The sequence below is a fragment of the Onthophagus taurus genome, chromosome 1 (assembly GCF_036711975.1).
Source record: "Onthophagus taurus isolate NC chromosome 1, IU_Otau_3.0, whole genome shotgun sequence".
Taxonomy (NCBI): domain Eukaryota; kingdom Metazoa; phylum Arthropoda; class Insecta; order Coleoptera; family Scarabaeidae; genus Onthophagus; species Onthophagus taurus.
The window spans coordinates 43,832,970-43,852,426 of record NC_091966.1 but is presented as its reverse complement, the minus strand read 5'-3'; the positions used below and the strand labels follow the sequence as shown (position 1 = coordinate 43,852,426).

Below are 19,457 nucleotides of genomic sequence, written 5' to 3'. Positions count from 1 at the left end.
CTTAGCCTGCTAACAAAAACACAAACGGATTCTATGTCTGATTTTGATTAATTTTCCAATATCAGGGAAACTACAATAAATAGGTATTAGAAATGTTTATAGATAATTTGTAGAGAATTAAATTCCCTTTCTGATAGGGTAAAGAAATATGGGGTGTTCCATTTAAAATTTTCGACTTTCTCGCAATTGAATATTGAGAAACGATAATTCAATTTTTGACCACCCTGTATAAGATTCTCTGATACAACAAATGACAATCTATTTGGCAGCATCTGTAGAGTAGTCGTGCCAATGCAGAGTTTTTTTGAATAATCGTTAGCTGACATAGGGGCTTTTAAAGACCACGATGAAATTTGTCAAAAAACACTTAAAATCAAAATAACTCGAAAACAAAAAACGCTAGGTACCAACAACTTTTATCAAAGTCAACATATTTTTTTACGTATAATTGAAAGGTGTAATAAAAACTATAGCATTCCATTTAAAATAACGAAGTTGTGGTCTACTTCCGGTAGACCGGAAGGGGTGGCCATCTTGAAAATATTTTAGATCGAAAGTTTAGAATGAACAACCCATGCTACCAAAATTTCAAACCTCTATGAATAGTGGAACCTAAAAAAGTTCTAACGAACCAGTTACGTGAGACACCCTGTATATACAATATTAACACACTTGCTTTCATGTCATTTGAAAATCTTATATGTATTCTTGATTTGAAAGTAAATTTCATGGATATCTAGGAAACTAAAAAGCTTTTGCTACAATTTCAACTTTTTCGTCTATCATTCGTTATTTGTCATCAGGAATAAATACCCAAGTTTATGCGTATAGGTTGAGAATCACCCTTAATAACTAGTTTGAGTTTATATAGTGTTAATTTATTTTGTGTCGATAAAGTATTAATTCCAGTGTCGAGGCCGCAAGCGACCTCGGGAATTAATCATAATCAAAAATTCTTAACGTTAAGTACAATTATTGACGGATTGTAGTGCCTCGGCTGCATCAACCTTGGTTGTATTCTTCTTTCATCGTCAACTAGTGTGGTGCATCACTAACTAAACGACTTCAGCTATAATTTACTACCACTGTCAATGTCACCGTCGCCGGCGATTCTAGCGCCTCGTTCATAAACGACCTCGGTTATATTTTAAATCCATTATCAATCATTGTAGCGCCTCGGACGCAAGGCGACTTCGACTAAAATTTATTTCCACTATTAATGATCTTTCTTCATCATCAACGATTGCAGTACCTCGGTCGCAAGCGATCTCGGCTATAATTTACATCCACTATCAATGATTGTAGTGTCTCGGACACATCGATCTCGGTTGTAATCTTTCTGCTTCGGCCGCAAGCGACCTCGGGTTAATCATGACCAGTGATGGGCGCTGGGTAAATACCTGACGGGTAGGTATTTAGAAAATGGCCCAGGGTAAATACCCAAACGGTACGTATAAAAGTGATACAAGTAAAAATATATCAGATTCCGAAAAAATGAAGAGGAAGATGATGAAATGGACGTTGAAGACGAGGAATTGTCAACGATCCAAGACATATTATCATCAGACGAATCCGTCGTAATTTAGATTAGATCAAGTTATTATGATTATTATCATCAAGCCATTGTTGGATATAGGCTTCCCCTATTCTGTGCCATACGATTCTATTCTATTCTGTGCTGTCTGAATCCAATTGTTGAGCTTTGCCACAATGTTGACCACATCATTTGCGCCAGTTCTTCTTCATAGGTCTTCATTTCGGTCTTTGCGTTACTTTGAGCCTCCTGGCAGTGGCTACTGTTAATGTTAATGTTTCGGAGCCTTATGTCATAAGCGGAAACACGCATTGATTGAAAGCCTTTCTTTTCAAATATATCGCTCTTGAAGATGTCTCTAAGTTTCCTGTAGGCTGTTCAGTTCGCTTGTTTGATTATCTCTCGATACACGAACCTCATGGCAAAGATACACATCTGTCAACCCTCTCAATCTCATTATCCCCAATGTTGATGGTAGACTTGGGAACAAGATTTGTCATAAATTTTGATTTCTTTGCGTTAATATTTAGCCCGACTTTTGCACACACCTCCTTTAAGTCGTTTACCATTAGTTTCATCTCTCCAAGGCTATCCAAAATAAGAACTATGTCGTCCACGTAGCGTAAATTACTTAGGTGTTTGCCATCAATGTTGATGCTTTTTTGGATTAAATCCAGTTGTTTAAATACATTCTCCAGGACTGTGATGAACAATTTGGGTTCAACATTGTATCGCTTTATTTTACTCACAATCAGTACTTTACTATTTCTACTCTCTTCAGTACTTTTATGCAATTTTACTGTCATTGTAGCATTCTTGTAGATGTTATAAACAAGTTTGGTGTATCGATAATCGACTCTTGAAGTGCTTGCAAAACTGCCAACAACTCAATTTAAATGGGTAAATACCCCCGGGTGTATATCCAGGAAATTTACCCTTGAAAATAAATAGCCGGGTATTTAACCCTTTGTGTCCCAAGAAGTCAAACATTTTGAAACTTTGTGACAGAATCAGACAGAATTAAAACGCTATCAAAATACACTCACAATCAGTAAAGGCCTTTGGAATAAAATTTTAATTCAATTCAAAAATTCCTGGAAACCGTGTTTATTGAAATTAAGAAATAAAACTTATTTTAAATTGAAGCTTAAAGCTTTCTGTTTAAATCGATGTATAATAATCGATGGGTTGAATTAGAAAAATATTGAGAAAAAGAGTATTGAGTTAAAACTAACATTTTCGTATAACCTAAAAGTGTCAAAAAAGAAGCTAATTTAAAAATTCCTGGAAGCCGCATTTATTGAAATTAAGGAATGAAACTTATTCTAAATTAAAGCTCAAAGCTTTCTCTTTAAAATGATGTATAATAATTGTTGGGTTGGATTGGAAAAATATAGAGAAAAAAAATTTTGAAACAAAACTTACATTTTCGAATAACCTAAAAGTGTCAAAAAAGATGCTAATTTAAAAATTCCTGAAAGCCGTATTTATTGAAATTAAGGAATGAAACTTATTTTAAATTAAAGTTTAAAGCTTTCTCTTTAAAATGATGTATAATAATTGTTGTGTTGGATTAGAAAAATATTGACAAAAAACATGTTGAAACAAAACTTACAATTTCTTATAACCTAAAAGTGTCAAAAAAGATGCTAATTTAAAAATTCCTAGAAGCTATTTTTATTGAAATTAAGGAATGAAACTTATTTTAAATTAAAGCTCAAAGCTTTCTTTTTAAAATGACGTATAATAATTGTTGGGTTGGATTGGAAAAATATAGAGAAAAAAAATTTTGAAACAAAACTTACATTTTCGAATAACCTAAAAGTGTCAAAAAAGATGCTAATTTAAAAATTCCTGAAAGCCGTATTTATTGAAATTAAGGAATGAAACTTATTTTAAATTAAAGTTTAAAGCTTTCTCTTTAAAATGATGTATAATAATTGTTGTGTTGGATTAGAAAAATATTGACAAAAAACATGTTGAAACAAAACTTACAATTTCTTATAACCTAAAAGTGTCAAAAAAGATGCTAATTTAAAAATTCCTAGAAGCTATTTTTATTGAAATTAAGGAATGAAACTTATTTTAAATTAAAGCTCAAAGCTTTCTCTTTAAAATGATGTATAATAATTGTTGGGTTGGATTGGAAAAATATAGAGAAAAAAAATTTTGAAACAAAACTTACATTTTCGAATAACCTAAAAGTGTCAAAAAAGATGCTAATTTAAAAATTCCTGAAAGCCGTATTTATTGAAATTAAGGAATGAAACTTATTTTAAATTAAAGTTTAAAGCTTTCTCTTTAAAATGATTTATAATAATTGTTGTGTTGGATTAGAAAAATATTGACAAAAAACATGTTGAAACAAAACTTACAATTTCTTATAACCTAAAAGTGTCAAAAAAGATGCTAATTTAAAAATTCCTAGAAGCTATTTTTATTGAAATTAAGGAATGAAACTTATTTTAAATTAAAGCTCAAAGCTTTCTCTTTAAAATGATGTATTATAATTGTTGGGTTGGATTGCAAAAATGTAGGGAAAAAAAATGTTGAAACAAAACTTACATTTTCGAATAACCTAAAAGTGTCAAAAAAGATGCTAATTTAAAAATTCCTGGAAGCCGTATTTATTGAAATTAAGGAATGAAACTTATTTTAAATTAAAGCTCAAAGCTTTTTCTTTAAAATGATGTATAATAATATAGTAGAAAGTACCGACTGCTCTAAATGTGCCGAATAGATAACTACAGTTTAAAATTAGTGTTTAAAACTACTGGTACTTTAAAGTACCGTCGGGACACAAAGGGTTAACAACACTGATCATGACAAATCATACGTTCTTCGACTGCAATCGCCGATGCTGGAGATGAATTGTACACGAGGAATTGAACCACACTGATTATTTAAGCGTTTTATTAACTTAATAAGAGACTAATCTAATTCCAGTCTTAGTTTTGATAAGCTTTCAAACTTAATCGTGCGTTCGATTAAATTGACGTGATGCTTACTAAGCAAGAATTACCGTCTATGTAAACATAAATCAAGATAATGAATATTTAAAACGAAGTTTGTTATTTGAGATGTAACAAATTATTAAGTAAATTTTAATTTAATTTTTAAGTAAATAAAATGTATCATTATTTTCTACTTATCTATGTGTTTCTTGGAATTTAAGGTTATTTTTCAATGTAATCAGTAATTAAATACAATCGAAGGTAAGTAAACAATATTTAAAAGCCATAAATGTAGAATTACTGTAATAATATTTGCTTTTGTTTTAACCATTTTGATTAAGTCCAATTTCATGTTAATAAATTTAAATGTTTTGCGTAGTTTTAATAATTTTTGAAATAAGGTGCAAGGTCTACGGACAAAATTAAATTCCTGTTTAATCATTTAACTTATAAATATCTTTTGGCTCTACGCGGCGTTAAAAATTACGGTAACCGCAAGCAAGCAATTAGACTTAATTGCAAAGATTTTGTGCTTATTATTTTGTAATTCCAAGATAGATTCCATTACAATTGAAGCGAAATATAATTTCTTAATAAATGTTTATTTAGTTATTTATATTATAAGGTGATGATATAAATACCTAAAATGATTATCGATTGATTGGAATTTATTTTGAGTTGGTGATATCGCACGGTGGTACTAAAATGTTATTTCAATTCGAATAATATTTTTTTTTTCCAGTTATGTTTAACGCAAAACATTCGTATTATTGCGGTAGTTAATCTGTGATTTATCAAGTTATCCGTCCGTTAAAACCATTTTCGAAACAACGGTCACTTCTGGTCTCTGGTTCAGTTCTCTTGATCGACATGCGGAGGAAAAGTAAATGACCTCGCGCGCTTCTCTACCTGCCACATGTGATCATCATTTACAGGACCGTAATAAACCTGTTTCTTGATCTCTCTTGTATCCTTATTTGTTTTAATCAAACAAAACGCTTATGTCATTCTTACTTTATTACTTGTATTAAATAATACAGACTGGTATGTGTTCTAAGAAATCGATTTGTTATTGCTTATCTAATCTTAACTGTTTTCTTTTCTGCAAACGAGAGCAGATATTCTCTAAAAAAGAATTTACCGTATTTTCTCGAATCTTATCCGCACTCGAATCTAATCCGCACCCCGATTTTAAAAATGCATAATGGTAAAAAAATTTAGTTTGCGAATGTAATCCGCATCTTTCTGTGAGCAATTCGACAACAACAAAATGATGCGATGCTTGTTGTTAACCATAAATATATAATAATAATAATATATTTATGCATAGTATATATACATAAAATTATTATAAATTAAGCAAGCACAAATTAGGCGGAGTTCAGGTGCAGCCGTAACAGCACCTGCTCTTCCACTCAAACCTAATAAAACTAATTCTAAATATACAAGAGAGAAAAAGAAAAGAAAAACGAAAAGAAAAGGACCCGATGGTGAAATCATAATTAATTACTAAGCGTAAACTGCCCGATCCGTGTCACCCTACAATGCATTCTGAATTTGAGACAAGCGGCCCTTCACTCGGTGACGAAACAACCTTGAAGAAGTGCAACATTTTATAGTTGATGGCAAATCATTAAGAATATGTGTTATTTGGTATGAAAAGCATTTCTGAAATAGCTGGTGATGATGTATCCGCGGGGTAAGAGTGTCCTTGAATCGAATATTCAAGATATGAACATCGGTACGAAATTTTATTTTATTGAACAAGTATGGAGGTTTCTTCAAAGTAATTATATTAAAGAACAAAACCGCCGAATGAAGTATGCGCCTGTTTTTCATGTTGAGCCAACTCAAATCCTTTAATTTGTGCGAAACATGCTGACGTCCCCGTAACCCAAATATCAAGCGCAAGCAAGAATTTTGAATTTTCTGAATTTTTTTCGTATTACTATACGAAATACACGGATCATACAATGTATCACAATAATTAAAATGCGCTAACACCAAGGCCTCGCACAAAAGCACCCTTGTTCTACGATTGAGGAACGACCAACCGCCATAAATCAGCTTAAGAGCAGCATACGCGGAAGCAGTGCACTTATTGATGTGTTTATTAAAGTTTAAATTTTCGTCCAACAAGACACCCAAGTTTTTCACACAATCCTTCAGTGGCAATACTTGATTGTTGACAACTATCTTGACCCGATCCCGAACAGAACTGTCACTTATCACCTTTCTTGGCCCAAATAAAATCAGCTCTGTTTTAGCAGCTTTCAGACAAAGGCAGTGACGCCTATCATCGACATCCGATGGCAGAAAAGAGATATATAACTGGGTGTCATCCGCCTAGAAATGATGATTACAACTTTTTATGTATCTGTTAAAATGCGATGTGTAAAGTGAGTATAGCAGTGGACCCAAAATTGAACCCTGAGGAACACCGGACGTTGTCGAAAGAAACGATGAAACGCGATCATTCACCTTCACGCACTGCATTCTGCCCGTCAAGTAACTGTGCAAGAACCCCGATGCAAGATCATCAAACCCAATGTAGCGAAGCATGGCATAAATCATGTCATGATTGATAGTATCAAAAGTCTTTGAATAATCTAAGAGACACATCAAAGTCAATTTTCTTAGGTCTGTGCTTCGTATGACATCGTCCACAATATTCGATAGAGGTGTATTACAGCCATAATGCTTTCTAAAACCTGACTGTGTAGGCGGTAAAAGGTTGTATTCTGTAACATAGTCCTTTAATTGTAATTCGATTACTCTTTCTGTAATTTTAATACTAGCAAAGGTTGGACAAATTACAATTTCCCAAAAGCTCCTAATGATTTTCAAAAAAATTTCAATTTGTCTCAAACTGTGAATACCGACGAAATGGCAGTATATCTGGATATGCCTCCCAATTTCCTTAGAAACGAGTGGTTGCGAAAAATTGTGCATAACATTAGTATGCTAGCAGTAACAAGTGATGGGGAAAAATTGTTGTCATTATTAACCCTTTGTGTCCCAAGAAGTCAAAAATTTTGAAAGTTTGTGAAAAAAATATTGATATAAAACTTACATTTTCGTATATCCTAAAAGTGTTAAAAAAGATGCTACATTAAAAATTCCTGGAAGTCGTATTTATTGAAATTAAGGAATGAGACTTATTCTAAATTAAAGCTCAAAGCTTTCTCTTTAAAATGATGTATAATAATTGTTGGGTTGGATTGGAAAAATATTGAGAAAAAAAATGTTGAAATTAAACTTACATTTTGATATAACCTAAAAATGTCAAAAAAGATGCTAATTTAAAAATTCCTGGAAGTCGTATTTATTGAAATTAAGGAATGAGACTTACTCTAAATTAAAGCTCAAAGCTTTCTCTTTAAAATGATGTATAATAATTGTTGGGTTGGATTGGAAAGATATTAAGAAAAGAAATGTTGAAATAAAACTTATATTTTCGTATAACCTAAAAGTCTCAAAAAATATGCTAATTTAAAAATTCCTGGAAGTCGTATTTATTGCAATTAATTAATGAGACTTGTTCTAAATTAAAGCTCAAAGCTTTCTCTTTAAAATGATATATAATAATTGTTGGGTTGGATTGGAAAAATATTGAGAAAAAAAATGTTGAAACAAAACTTACATTTTCGTATAAACTAAAAGTGTCAAAAAAGATGCTAATTTAAAAATTCCTGGAAGTCGTATTTATTGAAATTAAGGAATGAGACTTGTTCTAAATTAAAGCTCAAAGCTTTCTCTTTAAAATGATGTATAATAATTGTTGGGTTGGATTGGAAAAATATTGAGAAAAAAAATGTTGAAACAAAACTTATATTTTCGTATAAACTAAAAGTGTCAAAAAAGATGCTAATTTAAAAATTCCTGGAAGCCGTATTTATTGAAATTAAGGAATGAGACTTGTTCTAAATTAAAGCTCAAAGCTCTCTCTTTAAAATGATGTATAATACTTGTTGGGTTGGATTGGAAAAATATTGAGAAAAAAAATGTTGAAACAAAACTTACATTTTCGTATAAACTAAAAGTGTCAAAAAAGATGCTAATTTAAAAATTCCTGGAAGTCGTATTTATTGAAATTAAGGAATGAGACTTGTTCTAAATTAAAGCTCAAAGCTTTCTCTTTAAAATGATGTATAATAATTGTTGGGTTGGATTGGAAAAATATTGAGAAAAAAAATGTTGAAACAAAACTTATATTTTCGTATAAACTAAAAGTGTCAAAAAAGATGCTAATTTAAAAATTCCTGGAAGCCGTATTTATTGAAATTAAGGAATGAGACTTGTTCTAAATTAAAGCTCAAAGCTCTCTCTTTAAAATGATGTATAATACTTGTTGGGTTGGATTGGAAAAATATTGAGAAAAAAAATGTTGAAACAAAACTTACATTTTCGTATAAACTAAAAGTGTTAAAAAAGATGCTAATTTAAAAATTCCTGGAAGTCGTATTTATTGAAATTAAGGAATGAGACTTGTTCTAAATTAAAGCTCAAAGCTTTCTCTTTAAAATGATGTATAATAATTGTTTGGTTGGATTGGAAAAATATTGAGAAAAAAAAGGTTGCAATAAAACTTATATTTTCGTATAAACTTAGTAGAAAGTACCGATAGTTCTAAATGCGCCGAATAGATGACTACAATTTAAAATGAGTGTTTAAAACTACCGGTACTTTAAAGTACCGCCGGGATACAAAGGGTTAATACTGAGAAAAAAACCATTCTGAAATCCGTAAGACTTCCCGAATGACGTCTTAGTTAGGGCACAATAAAAGGATAAATAATGGAAAAGCTGATGATGGAATGGTTAAGACAAGTATGGAGTCGTAGACCAGGAACACACATGGAAAACGATCCCTGAAAACAATATTATAACATCATTTAAGAAGTTTTGTATAACCACTGCTTTGGACAGATCCGAAGATGACGTAATATGGGCAGAAAATGATACATAAAAATGTAAATATCGTTCTAAAACTCTTAACAGCGTTATTGTTATAATGCGATTTTATTTTACTATTTTCCAAATCGCAACTATACGACTGCGAATCTAATCCGCACTCGATTGTAATCCGCATTTGATTTTAGAGCATATAAAGTTTGTAAAAAGGGTGCGGATTAGATTCGAGAAAATACGGTATTCGTTGTTATAAGAAAATTTTATAAAATATATCTCTTTTCGTTTTCAACCAACCAGGAAAATGTTTGCCTTGACATACGACATTCGGATCGATAATCTCAACCCCTAACCATTGCCAACGTAGCCTCGTAGTCGTCGTCTGGCTGAAAGTGCACCCTCTTCTAGCAAAATTTTTTTTCTCTTTTACCGTCTGCACAAACCCACCCCTTAATACTACGATGCAACGTTGTAGTAGTACGAAAATTTTCCCTTCAGGATAACCAGTCTACTACAGCCAGCAGGGTTGAGAGATGACGTTGAAAACTTTTCCTTCCGGTATTATTTTATAAAACGTGAAGAAGCACAGCGAGATTTTTCAAGTACTAGAAACGAGTGGGTTCTATATAAAATAAAATTTGTCTCGCTACACTTTTAATTAGTTTTAGTCGTGTTATCGATTTGACTTGAAACGAACGGTGCGGCCAAGTGTGTGTAACAATTTAATTAATCTCTATTTAAGGTGTGGAATAAAATCGCTAAAATGCAAAAAGTAAGTTACTTCAAGTAAATGATGCGAAATGATTCATCAATGTTGATACATAAAATAAAAATTTCAAGTAAGAAATGAAACAAAATTATGAAAACCAGATTATTTAAAACGGGAAAATTACGTTTTACGAATTGTTATTCGGCATGAAAACGCAATAAAAGGTCGTAAAAAATATGGTAACAATACGAAGACGTAAGCTGTATTGTAAAAACTTTTACATTTTTTTTAGAATGTACGATAAATTAATAGGAATGGAAATTTTTTAATTTTTAATGGTTTAAAAAATAATTGGCATAAAATTCTAATAATATAGAACCGATAATATTCGACTTATATACATTTAGAATTTAATTTAATCATTAATTGATAGTTCCACGATGGCTAAATATATCAAAAAATTTCATGATTAAAATTATTTCTTTCTGATTCGTTGTTTCTTTACAACTCTAACACTCACATAATATAATAATATTCACGCGCTTTTTATTTTTATTTAACATTTATGCCATAAGTGATCTTTACCAAACAGCTTAAATGTATCTCGGTATTTCTATAGAAACTATCATTTTTGCTGTTACCGGTAACAATTTCGACTAAAAAATTACTTTCTACAAATATCGTATTGTTTCTAGAAAACTATATAGACCAGCTATATTGAGTTCTTAAAGAGTTAATGAAATCATACTTATTATTATTAAATTATAGTAAAAAATCATGTCAAAATATCATTCCTCTGGCATGTTATAACTGGAGACGTCTAACATTATGTACAGGGTGGTTCAAATTCGATGTCCGAATAGGCTAACTTGCAAACTATAAGAGTTAGAAAAAAAGTAGCTTACATGTCATGATCTCGTTTTTCGAGAAACTGTTAATGCCAAAAACCTCAAAGCGCTACCGTCTTTTGTTTTTCCCCTAGAGACCAAAATTGAAAATATCGTAAAACCAGCAAGTGCAATTATCTTGGTTGTTATTATAGGTGGAGTATTATAACTGAGACATTATATGGACACTTTTTTACAGAGAATTTGATGATGTAATCAAAAAATTTTTTTCGAATTTAGATTTTGAGATATTGTCACAATTTTCGTTTTTTTTGAATGGATACAACCACTCATTATTCGCTTGTTAAATTCGTTATTTTTTTCTGATTACAAAAATATGGGGTTAGATAGGTCTGTTTCTTATTGTTTTGGAATAAAGCTAAAAATAAACTTTTTTTTAGTGTCGTCAAAGAAATTAAATTTACAGTTTCCTGTAAATTATAACTAAAAATTAAAAAAAACATATTAATGATATTTGAAACAAATATATTTGTTGAACTATTTAATTTATACTTTTTTTGACACAAAAGTTGGAATAGATTGCATTATTTCACATTTTTTATTAATATTTAATATTATTATTAAATATAAATTTTAAAAAAATTAAAATTAAATGACATTTGTATTCAAAAATTTTCTTTTAAGATCGATTACGAAAAGTTTAACATGTTAGAATGTTACATATTAGAAAATAAAGTAAATTTTATATAAATTTTTAGTAGAATAATTTTTAGTTATAGTTACAGGAAACTGTAAATTTAATTTCTTTGACAACACTAAAAAAAAATTAATTTTTAGCTTTTTAATTTAATAATTAAATAAGAAGATAACTTCTGGTATTTAAAAACAAATAATTTTTTTAATATATAACATTCTAACTTGTTAAACTTTTCAACATTTTCGTAATTCATCTTAAAAACAGGATTTTTAAAGTGACACATCAGAAAATTTTTTAATACAAACAAATTGCGCCATCTATCAATAATGTATTAAGTCATTTAAGAATAATATTAAATATTAATAAAAAATGTGAAATAATGCAATCTATTCCAACTTTTGAATAATTACATGTATAAATTAAATAGTTCAACAAATATATTTGTTTCAAATATTAGAAATATGTTTTTTTAATTTTTAATTATAGTACCGTAATTTACAGGAAACTGTAAATTTAATTACTTGGAAGACACTAAAAGAAAAGTTAATTTTTAGCTTTATTCTAAAACAATAAGAAATAGACCTGTCGAACCCTAAATTTTTATAATCAGAAAAAAATAACGAATTTAATAAGCGAATAATCGGTGGTTGTTTCCATTTAAAAAAACGAACATTGTGATAATATCTCAAAATCTAAAACCGAAAAAAATTTTTTGGCTACGTCATCAAATTCTCTGTAAAAAAGTGTCCATATAATGTCTTAGTTATAATACTCCAGCTATAATAATAACCAAGATAATTGCACTTGCTGGTTTTACGATATTTTCAATTTTGGCCTCTAGGGGAAAAACAAAAGACGATAGCGTTTTGAGGTTTTCGACATTGGAACTTATTTAAAAAAAGAGGTCAAGACATGTAAGCTACTTTTTTTCTAGCTCTTATAGTTTCCGAGATAGCCTATTCGGACATCGAATTTGAACCACCCTGTACATATTAGACAAAAATCTATTAACTTTCTTCATTTGTAATTTTACATTTTGATTAAGCAAACCTGAACTTTCAGTAAAACTAGTCTAAAAATATGTTCCACTTTAAAACTCCCCTCAAAAAGATGATAGAAACTATGTTACCACCTTTAGCGATCATTCCTCTGGCTCGCAAGAAGTACGTAAATAATATGATGGTAGATGGCGATATGTCTTCGCACGCAACCAGATATGTTTTTCCTAACCTAGTTCTTGCAGAGTGTCAGTAAGCAAATGTTGTCGAACTAAAACAATACGTGTTCTTTTTAACGTTTTGTTCCCAAATTGTTAATGTCACACACAGATTGACCATTCCTCTGGTAAGTGTATTTAATTTATTTATATTTTTGTTGCATCCATTCCCTCATTTAAATACGAAATAATGAGTTTCCTTTCCGTGGACCAATTTGTAGGTTAGGATTCATTCAATTTCCTAAACTAAAAACTAATAAACGAAGAAGTCGTCATTCCTCTGGCACCATTTCTCTGGATTACTGAGATCCAGAGGACTGATGACAGGCACAGAGGAATGACCAGTTCTAGAGATGCGATAAATGTATTTCTATGCAAATATCATTCCGTGAAAGTTGAATGCCAGGTTTCTGATATTATAGCTGATTTTAAACAAAGTATTATACCATTTCTGAAGCACAAAGGCAGATCCTTACATCAGTACAAACAACTCAAAGAACTTAAAGAGAATCTTCGAATTACCGAGGCGGTTATTCACATGGATTTTAGTGAAAACTACAACATGAAATATGCAGAAGAGATACAAGCATTCCACTTCGGAGGATCAAGAAAACAGATATCTCTATATACCAAACAAGATGAGGTACAGCAACAATGCTTTTGCACTTTATCAGAATCGCTTCTACATAATGTCCCGGCCATTTGGGCGCATTTAGACCCAATAATAAAGTGCATAACAAACTCTTACCCAACAGTTGATACGCTTCACTTTATTAGTGACTCACCGTCGACTCAATACCGTAATAAAACCATGTTTTATTTCCTAGCAATCGAGTTGCCAAAATTGCACCCAAAAGTAAAAAATTTTACTTGGAACTATTTAGAAGCTGGTCACGGAAAGGGGGCACCTGACGGGATAGGAGGAGTTACTAAAAGGACGTTAGATAGATTGGTTGGTCAAGGAGCAGATATGGTCGAAATAAAAGCTATGTTGAATAACCGGTGCCAAAACATTCGGAACATTACTTACTATCAGATTGATGCAGACAAAATTAATGAAATGTCCCAAAAACTTAAGAATGTTTTGCTACAAACTTTTAGAGGAACAATGAAAGTACACCAAATAAAAAAAGAAGATTATGAAAGTAGCATCAGATTAAACTTTTATGAACTTAGCACTTCCATAAACGGCAATAAAAAATACTTCATTGGTTCCCTTAAATTCAACAAAATTGGGCTTAATGATGAACTATCTTTAGTGACACGTCTAGTGATGATGAGGACACTCCTTTAAGCAGATATATCAGCGGTTCCATAAAAGTTCAAAACAAGCTACAGTTTGAAGATGTTTATTCTGACGAAGATCAAGAAGCTGCTTGTTCAAGTGTAAAACGTTAACGTTTTTTCGTTATTGCATTGAATATGCTTTTGTTTTAAGCAAGTTTGTATTTTAGTTTTCCCTATTCACTGTTTTGGTTTTAACACGCATATTATGCCTAATATTGTATTATTTTGCCGTATCAAATAAAAAAATCATTCCTCTGCTTATCTCGTCATTCCTCTGCATATCGTTTTTACAAAAACAAGTCAATTCTGGCTAGACAATAATTGAACTGTTTGATCTTGAACTTTGCAAGGTTCATTTTGAACAAAAGTTCGTGTTTGTGTATTAAAAAACAAAATTTGGAACAAAAAAACTATTTTCAAATTACCAAGTGAAAAATGATAGTTTCTGTATAATCACCCATCTATCGGATAGTGAAGTTTTTCTACAACAGATTCAAGTATTGTAGTTGATGTAGATGTTGACCATACATTTTGGCAAAAGACTAGATACTGCCAAATGAGGACTGGATTTGTTAATGTATGACCAGAGACTACTTGCAGAAGACCATTTAATGTTGAAAAAAGACTTAGCTGCTTGTAGAAAACTATATACTCCTGGCAGAACTATTTACTGCTTATATAATGTTGGGAGAAAACTAGATACTGCCGATAGAAGGCTAGATCTGCTAATGCATAAGTAGGTAGTGCTTGCAAAAGACCATACACTGGTAGCAGAAGACTAGATATTGCCGATAGAAGGCTAGATCTGCTAATGCATAAGTAGGTAGTGCTTGCAAAAGACCATATTATACTGGTAGCAGAAGACTAGATATTGCCGATAGAAGGCTAGATCTGCTAATGCATAAGTAGGTAGTGCTTGCAAAAGACCATATTATACTGGTAGCAGAAGACTAGATATTGCCGATAGAAGGCTAGATCTGCTAATGCATAAGTAGGTAGTGCTTGCAAAAGACCATATACTGGTAGCAGAAGACTAGATATTGCCGATAGAAGGCTAGATCTGCTAATGTATAAGTAGGTAGTGCTTGCAAAAGACCATATTATACTGGTAGCAGAAGACTAGATATTGCCGATAGAAGGCTAGATCTGCTAATGCATAAGTAGGTAGTGCTTGCAAAAGACCATATACTGGTAGCAGAAGACTAGATATTGCCGATAGAAGGCTAGATCTGCTAATGCATAAGTAGGTAGTGCTTGCAAAAGACCATATTATACTGGTAGCAGAAGACTAGATATTGCCGATAGAAGGCTAGATCTGCTAATGCATAAGTAGGTAGTGCTTGCAAAAGACCATATTATACTGGTAGCAGAAGACTAGATATTGCCGATAGAAGGCTAGATCTGCTAATGCATAAGTAGGTAGTGCTTGCAAAAGACCATATACTGGTAGCAGAAGACTAGATATTGCCGATAGAAGGCTAGATCTGCTAATGCATAAGTAGGTAGTGCTTGCAAAAGACCATATTATACTGGTAGCAGAAGACTAGATATTGCCGATAGAAGGCTAGATCTGCTAATGCATAAGTAGGTAGTGCTTGCAAAAGACCATATACTGGTAGCAGAAGACTAGATATTGCCAATAGAAAGCTAGATCTGCTAATGCATAAATAGGTAGTGCTTGCAAAAGACCATATACTGGTAGCAGAAGACTAGATATTGCTGACAGAAGATTGAATACTACCGACATAAGGGTAAATCTGCTAATGAATAACTAGTAGAAATTCATATACTGCTATCAGAAGAATAGATATTGCTTACAGAAGACAAAAAGTTAGAGCGTGTAATGGATGATTAAGTACTGCTCGCAATTTTTCCAACCAATGCAACAACGTATCAAATCAACCCAACCTCAATAGAGGATAAAGAAGAACGCTCACTGGTTAGCAATTTATGCGAAAGCAGATTAGTATGTGATTTAGAAAGATTTGTAAATTAACGTTAGCAAATATGAATGACATTTACGCTGGCAATTATATGATTACTAACAAATCTTTAATTATGACTGTCCGTTATAATTCAATAAAAATGTACAACAATTTAGCGCTGAATAACAAATAAAACTAGACTAACACTAGAACTAGAAATCTATCTATACTATATCTATCTATATAGTATCTCTTCGAATGTTTCTAGTTTTAGGTTTAATGCCAGTTCTAGTGACAGTGGTAGGTAGCGCTAATTAGCATAAGATATCACTATGTTGCATATTTTTATTGCACTAAAACTAGAACTAACACTAGATCCAGAACTAGAAACATTCGGGATTAGCCGTGCGTGTCTTAAGATGGCCGAAAAATCAGGGTTATCATAAGAACGTCACCTTTTTTCAAGTAACATTTTTCCTTTGCAAAATAACCATTTTATGTGAGTGCAAGTTTCGTAACTATGATTACTGCATTTATATATTGCGAGTTATAGCAGATAACTGACCGAACAGCCACTTTGGGTGTAATTGTAGAGTCTCAGCTGCATGTGATTTCGACTTAATCCTCGATGTTGCTTGCTGCTGAGGCGCTAATATCTTTGTTCGTTGACCATTAGCAATAAAAATTATTTTTTTTTAATTCTTAACCATTAATAAAATAAAATCTTTTAAATGTTTCAATAAAAATAACACTATTAAAAGAAAACTTTTTTTACAAAATAACTGCTCATTATTATTTAGAACAACAGCTTGATCCCGTACAAGTCTCACGTTTATCTCTTATATTTCTCCGGTCTTAATAACATTCATTACACAGACAGCAAGTATTTTTCCTTTTCTTTCACCCGTTTGAACGATTAATTATACCGGAATGTTACCCGGAGTTAATTATCTGTCAACCACCAAGAAGCACTTGTGTTTGCTCTTTATTTATACAGTTTCATTTTTGCCTTTATCAACGCTCGCCGATACCGTTACTTCACGATGATTAATCAAGAATATATGTTTGAATTTCAAACAAGGTTAAATTTACTTTTAGTTAGTAATTTTTTTTTCTTATTTTGGGGGGTTAATTACTTTTGACGCGGTCAATATTGATTATAATTACTTCAAAATTGTTTATTTACGTCTAATCTTACCGAATTATTTTTATCTCGTTTGTAAAGATAAGATGTTGAATACAAGATAAAAAAACACGTCAGGTCGTTTTAGTATTCGTGTTAATTCTAAACGAGAATACCTTTTAATATCGTTTTTAAATATTAATTCTGTTAATATGGGTTCTTATCAGGTTAAAGAAGAACCGTTGTCGTCGTGTCTTCGGTATGGAGGACAAGAGACGAATTTCTGCCGGCGGATCTAAGGTCTCCCAAATCGCGAATATCTTTCAGCAAGGTTCGCGACCTTCTCCTACTTCAGTTGTAACGACGCTTACCACCGGAACCGGAAGAGATCGAAACGAAGAAGTTAAAAGTTCGAATAGAGGAAGATCAAGTGTTAATACTAAATCTGAAAATATGGAATCGTCACCTTCGGTAACTGTCATGAGGACGGAGTCCCACGTGACTCGTTTTAACAACGCAAGGGCACTTTTTGAAAAATTGGGGGAAGAAAATCGTTCGACTAAAGGTTCAATGGTACCTTTACAAGGTACGAAAAGTGCCTCAAACATCTTAGATTTACGGTGAGTATCCAAAACCTTTTAAATTAACACCAAAAATGAATCACACCTGACTAATTTTAATAAAGATTAAGAAATTCTTGCAAACACTAATCTTGAAATTTCAAATCCCCACCATTAAAATCCAACACCTCCCGTAGCTTTTCAACACTTTCACGGTCGGTAAAACGTCTTAATCACTTAACCGTGGTCGTCATGTCTTGTCTTGTGTTGTTGAAGGTCCCGCAGTAGTTCTGCAAATAGTGAGACGAGAGAAACGAAATCGCACGACGGATCAAGATCACCAACACCACCGTTACCGCCCCCATCTTCAAAAAAAGGGGCCACCACCGCCTACGAATTGGTAGATAACCGTTACAATAGCGGTAGCGTGCCGATTCTTAACAGTACAACCACCGAGAAACAGCAACAGCTCGATAAATTAAACGGTTTCAATAATTCATCGATTGTGATAGTGAAGAAAAATAATTGTTTAGACGGGAAAGTGAATGGGAAAGATGATGTTGTAGTAGTGAAGGAAGTGAAAGAGGAAAGGGCTAAACCCGCAGTCATGAAGAAACCGGAAAAACCCGAACGAAAATTTAATAGTAAGGAATTAATTGAGAAGCAAAGGAATTGGACTTCGCATTTTTCTAAAGCTAGAAGTAGCAGGTAAAAAATTTCAATTTCTTAATATTCTTAAGCAATTTTAATGCAATTCTTTGCAACAATAATTTCAAAGAGAAATTAACTTCCATTGTCTTAAACATTTTTAATTTCATAAATAATTATAAATATCTCCTTATTTTAGTAAGCATTTAAGTATTTGTTTATGGTAAATGTTACAGTAACATTACCTAATTGGCCGGAAGCCTGCAAGTTGGTGGGATTAATTTACAACGTATAACCTAAACATATTGCAAATGAAGTGGAATTTCTTCTCTCGCCTTGTGTCAAAACTGTACCACTAGAAAACCTATGCGGATTATTTTTCTTTCATTATAAATATTTATGTATCCTTACGCGTTGCGCGGGTATTATTTTAATTAATTCATTTAGGTCACCGCAAACGAAACACGCCTCGTCGCCGCACGAATTTAGATTAAAACGGGACGTATCGAAGGATGGGCTACGAGGCGTGTATCTATCCGGCACAATATGTTTATTTATATCCTGTTGAAATTAGCTTAAACATTAAAAATATTTTGTTTTGGGTCAAAAACTAAAATTATAACAAACACTTTACATTTATCTCAACTCTTTAAAGTTATCTCCGTTGAATACAACGTTTGACGAAACTATTTCTTTTTGGTAATTTTTATATCATCAAGGTGATTCTTGGAAGTTGGAAGCATTTTTTGCGTGTATGCAGGCGTAGAATAAGTTCGTATTGCAATCAGTAATGCGACTTCTAGATGATAATTTCAAAAAAAAAATCCTTATCAATATATTTGTCTTATTCCAACATTCCAGTTAAAATTTGCTGCTAAAGTCATTTGAGATGTACAGGGTGGTTCAAATTCGATGTCCGAATAGGCTAACTCGAAAACTATAAGAGTTAGAAGAAAAGTAGCTGACATGTCATGATCTCGTTTTTCGAGAAACTGCTAATGCTGAAAACCTCATAGCGCTATCGTCTTTTGTTTTTCCGCTAGAGG

General features: G+C 32.0%; 2 protein-coding genes across 9 annotated transcripts in view; both read left to right on the top strand.

Annotated features, from left to right (window-relative positions):
- The window catches only part of LOC111420659 (protein phosphatase 1 regulatory subunit spinophilin), a 98,111-nt gene that overhangs the window by 6,529 nt on the left and 72,125 nt on the right, over window positions 1-19,457 (top strand). For 7 of the 8 annotated variants that reach the window (XM_071201417.1, XM_071201419.1, XM_071201418.1 and 4 more), the window contains exons 2-3: window positions 17,431-17,823; window positions 18,040-18,471. In XM_071201417.1, the coding sequence (XP_071057518.1) occupies window positions 17,465-17,823; window positions 18,040-18,471 (791 nt within the window). In that variant the 5' untranslated portion in view covers window positions 17,431-17,464. Of the gene's footprint in view, window positions 1-9,495; window positions 10,171-17,430; window positions 17,824-18,039; window positions 18,472-19,457 lie in introns of those variants that run through there. The other variant, XM_071201416.1, reaches the window with a different exon arrangement.
- LOC111423528 (uncharacterized) lies at window positions 12,115-14,410 on the top strand. The gene is made up of 2 exons (XM_071201410.1): window positions 12,115-12,996; window positions 13,090-14,410. The coding sequence occupies exon 2, from the start codon at window positions 13,206-13,208 to the stop codon at window positions 14,160-14,162; it is 957 nt and encodes a 318-aa protein (XP_071057511.1). The 5' UTR covers window positions 12,115-12,996; window positions 13,090-13,205; the 3' UTR covers window positions 14,163-14,410.

Excerpts from the sequence above, each read along its gene's own strand:
- LOC111423528 (XM_071201410.1), top strand. The coding sequence starts at position 13,206 with ATGACCAGTTCTAGAGATGCGATAAATGTATTTCTATGCAAATATCAT.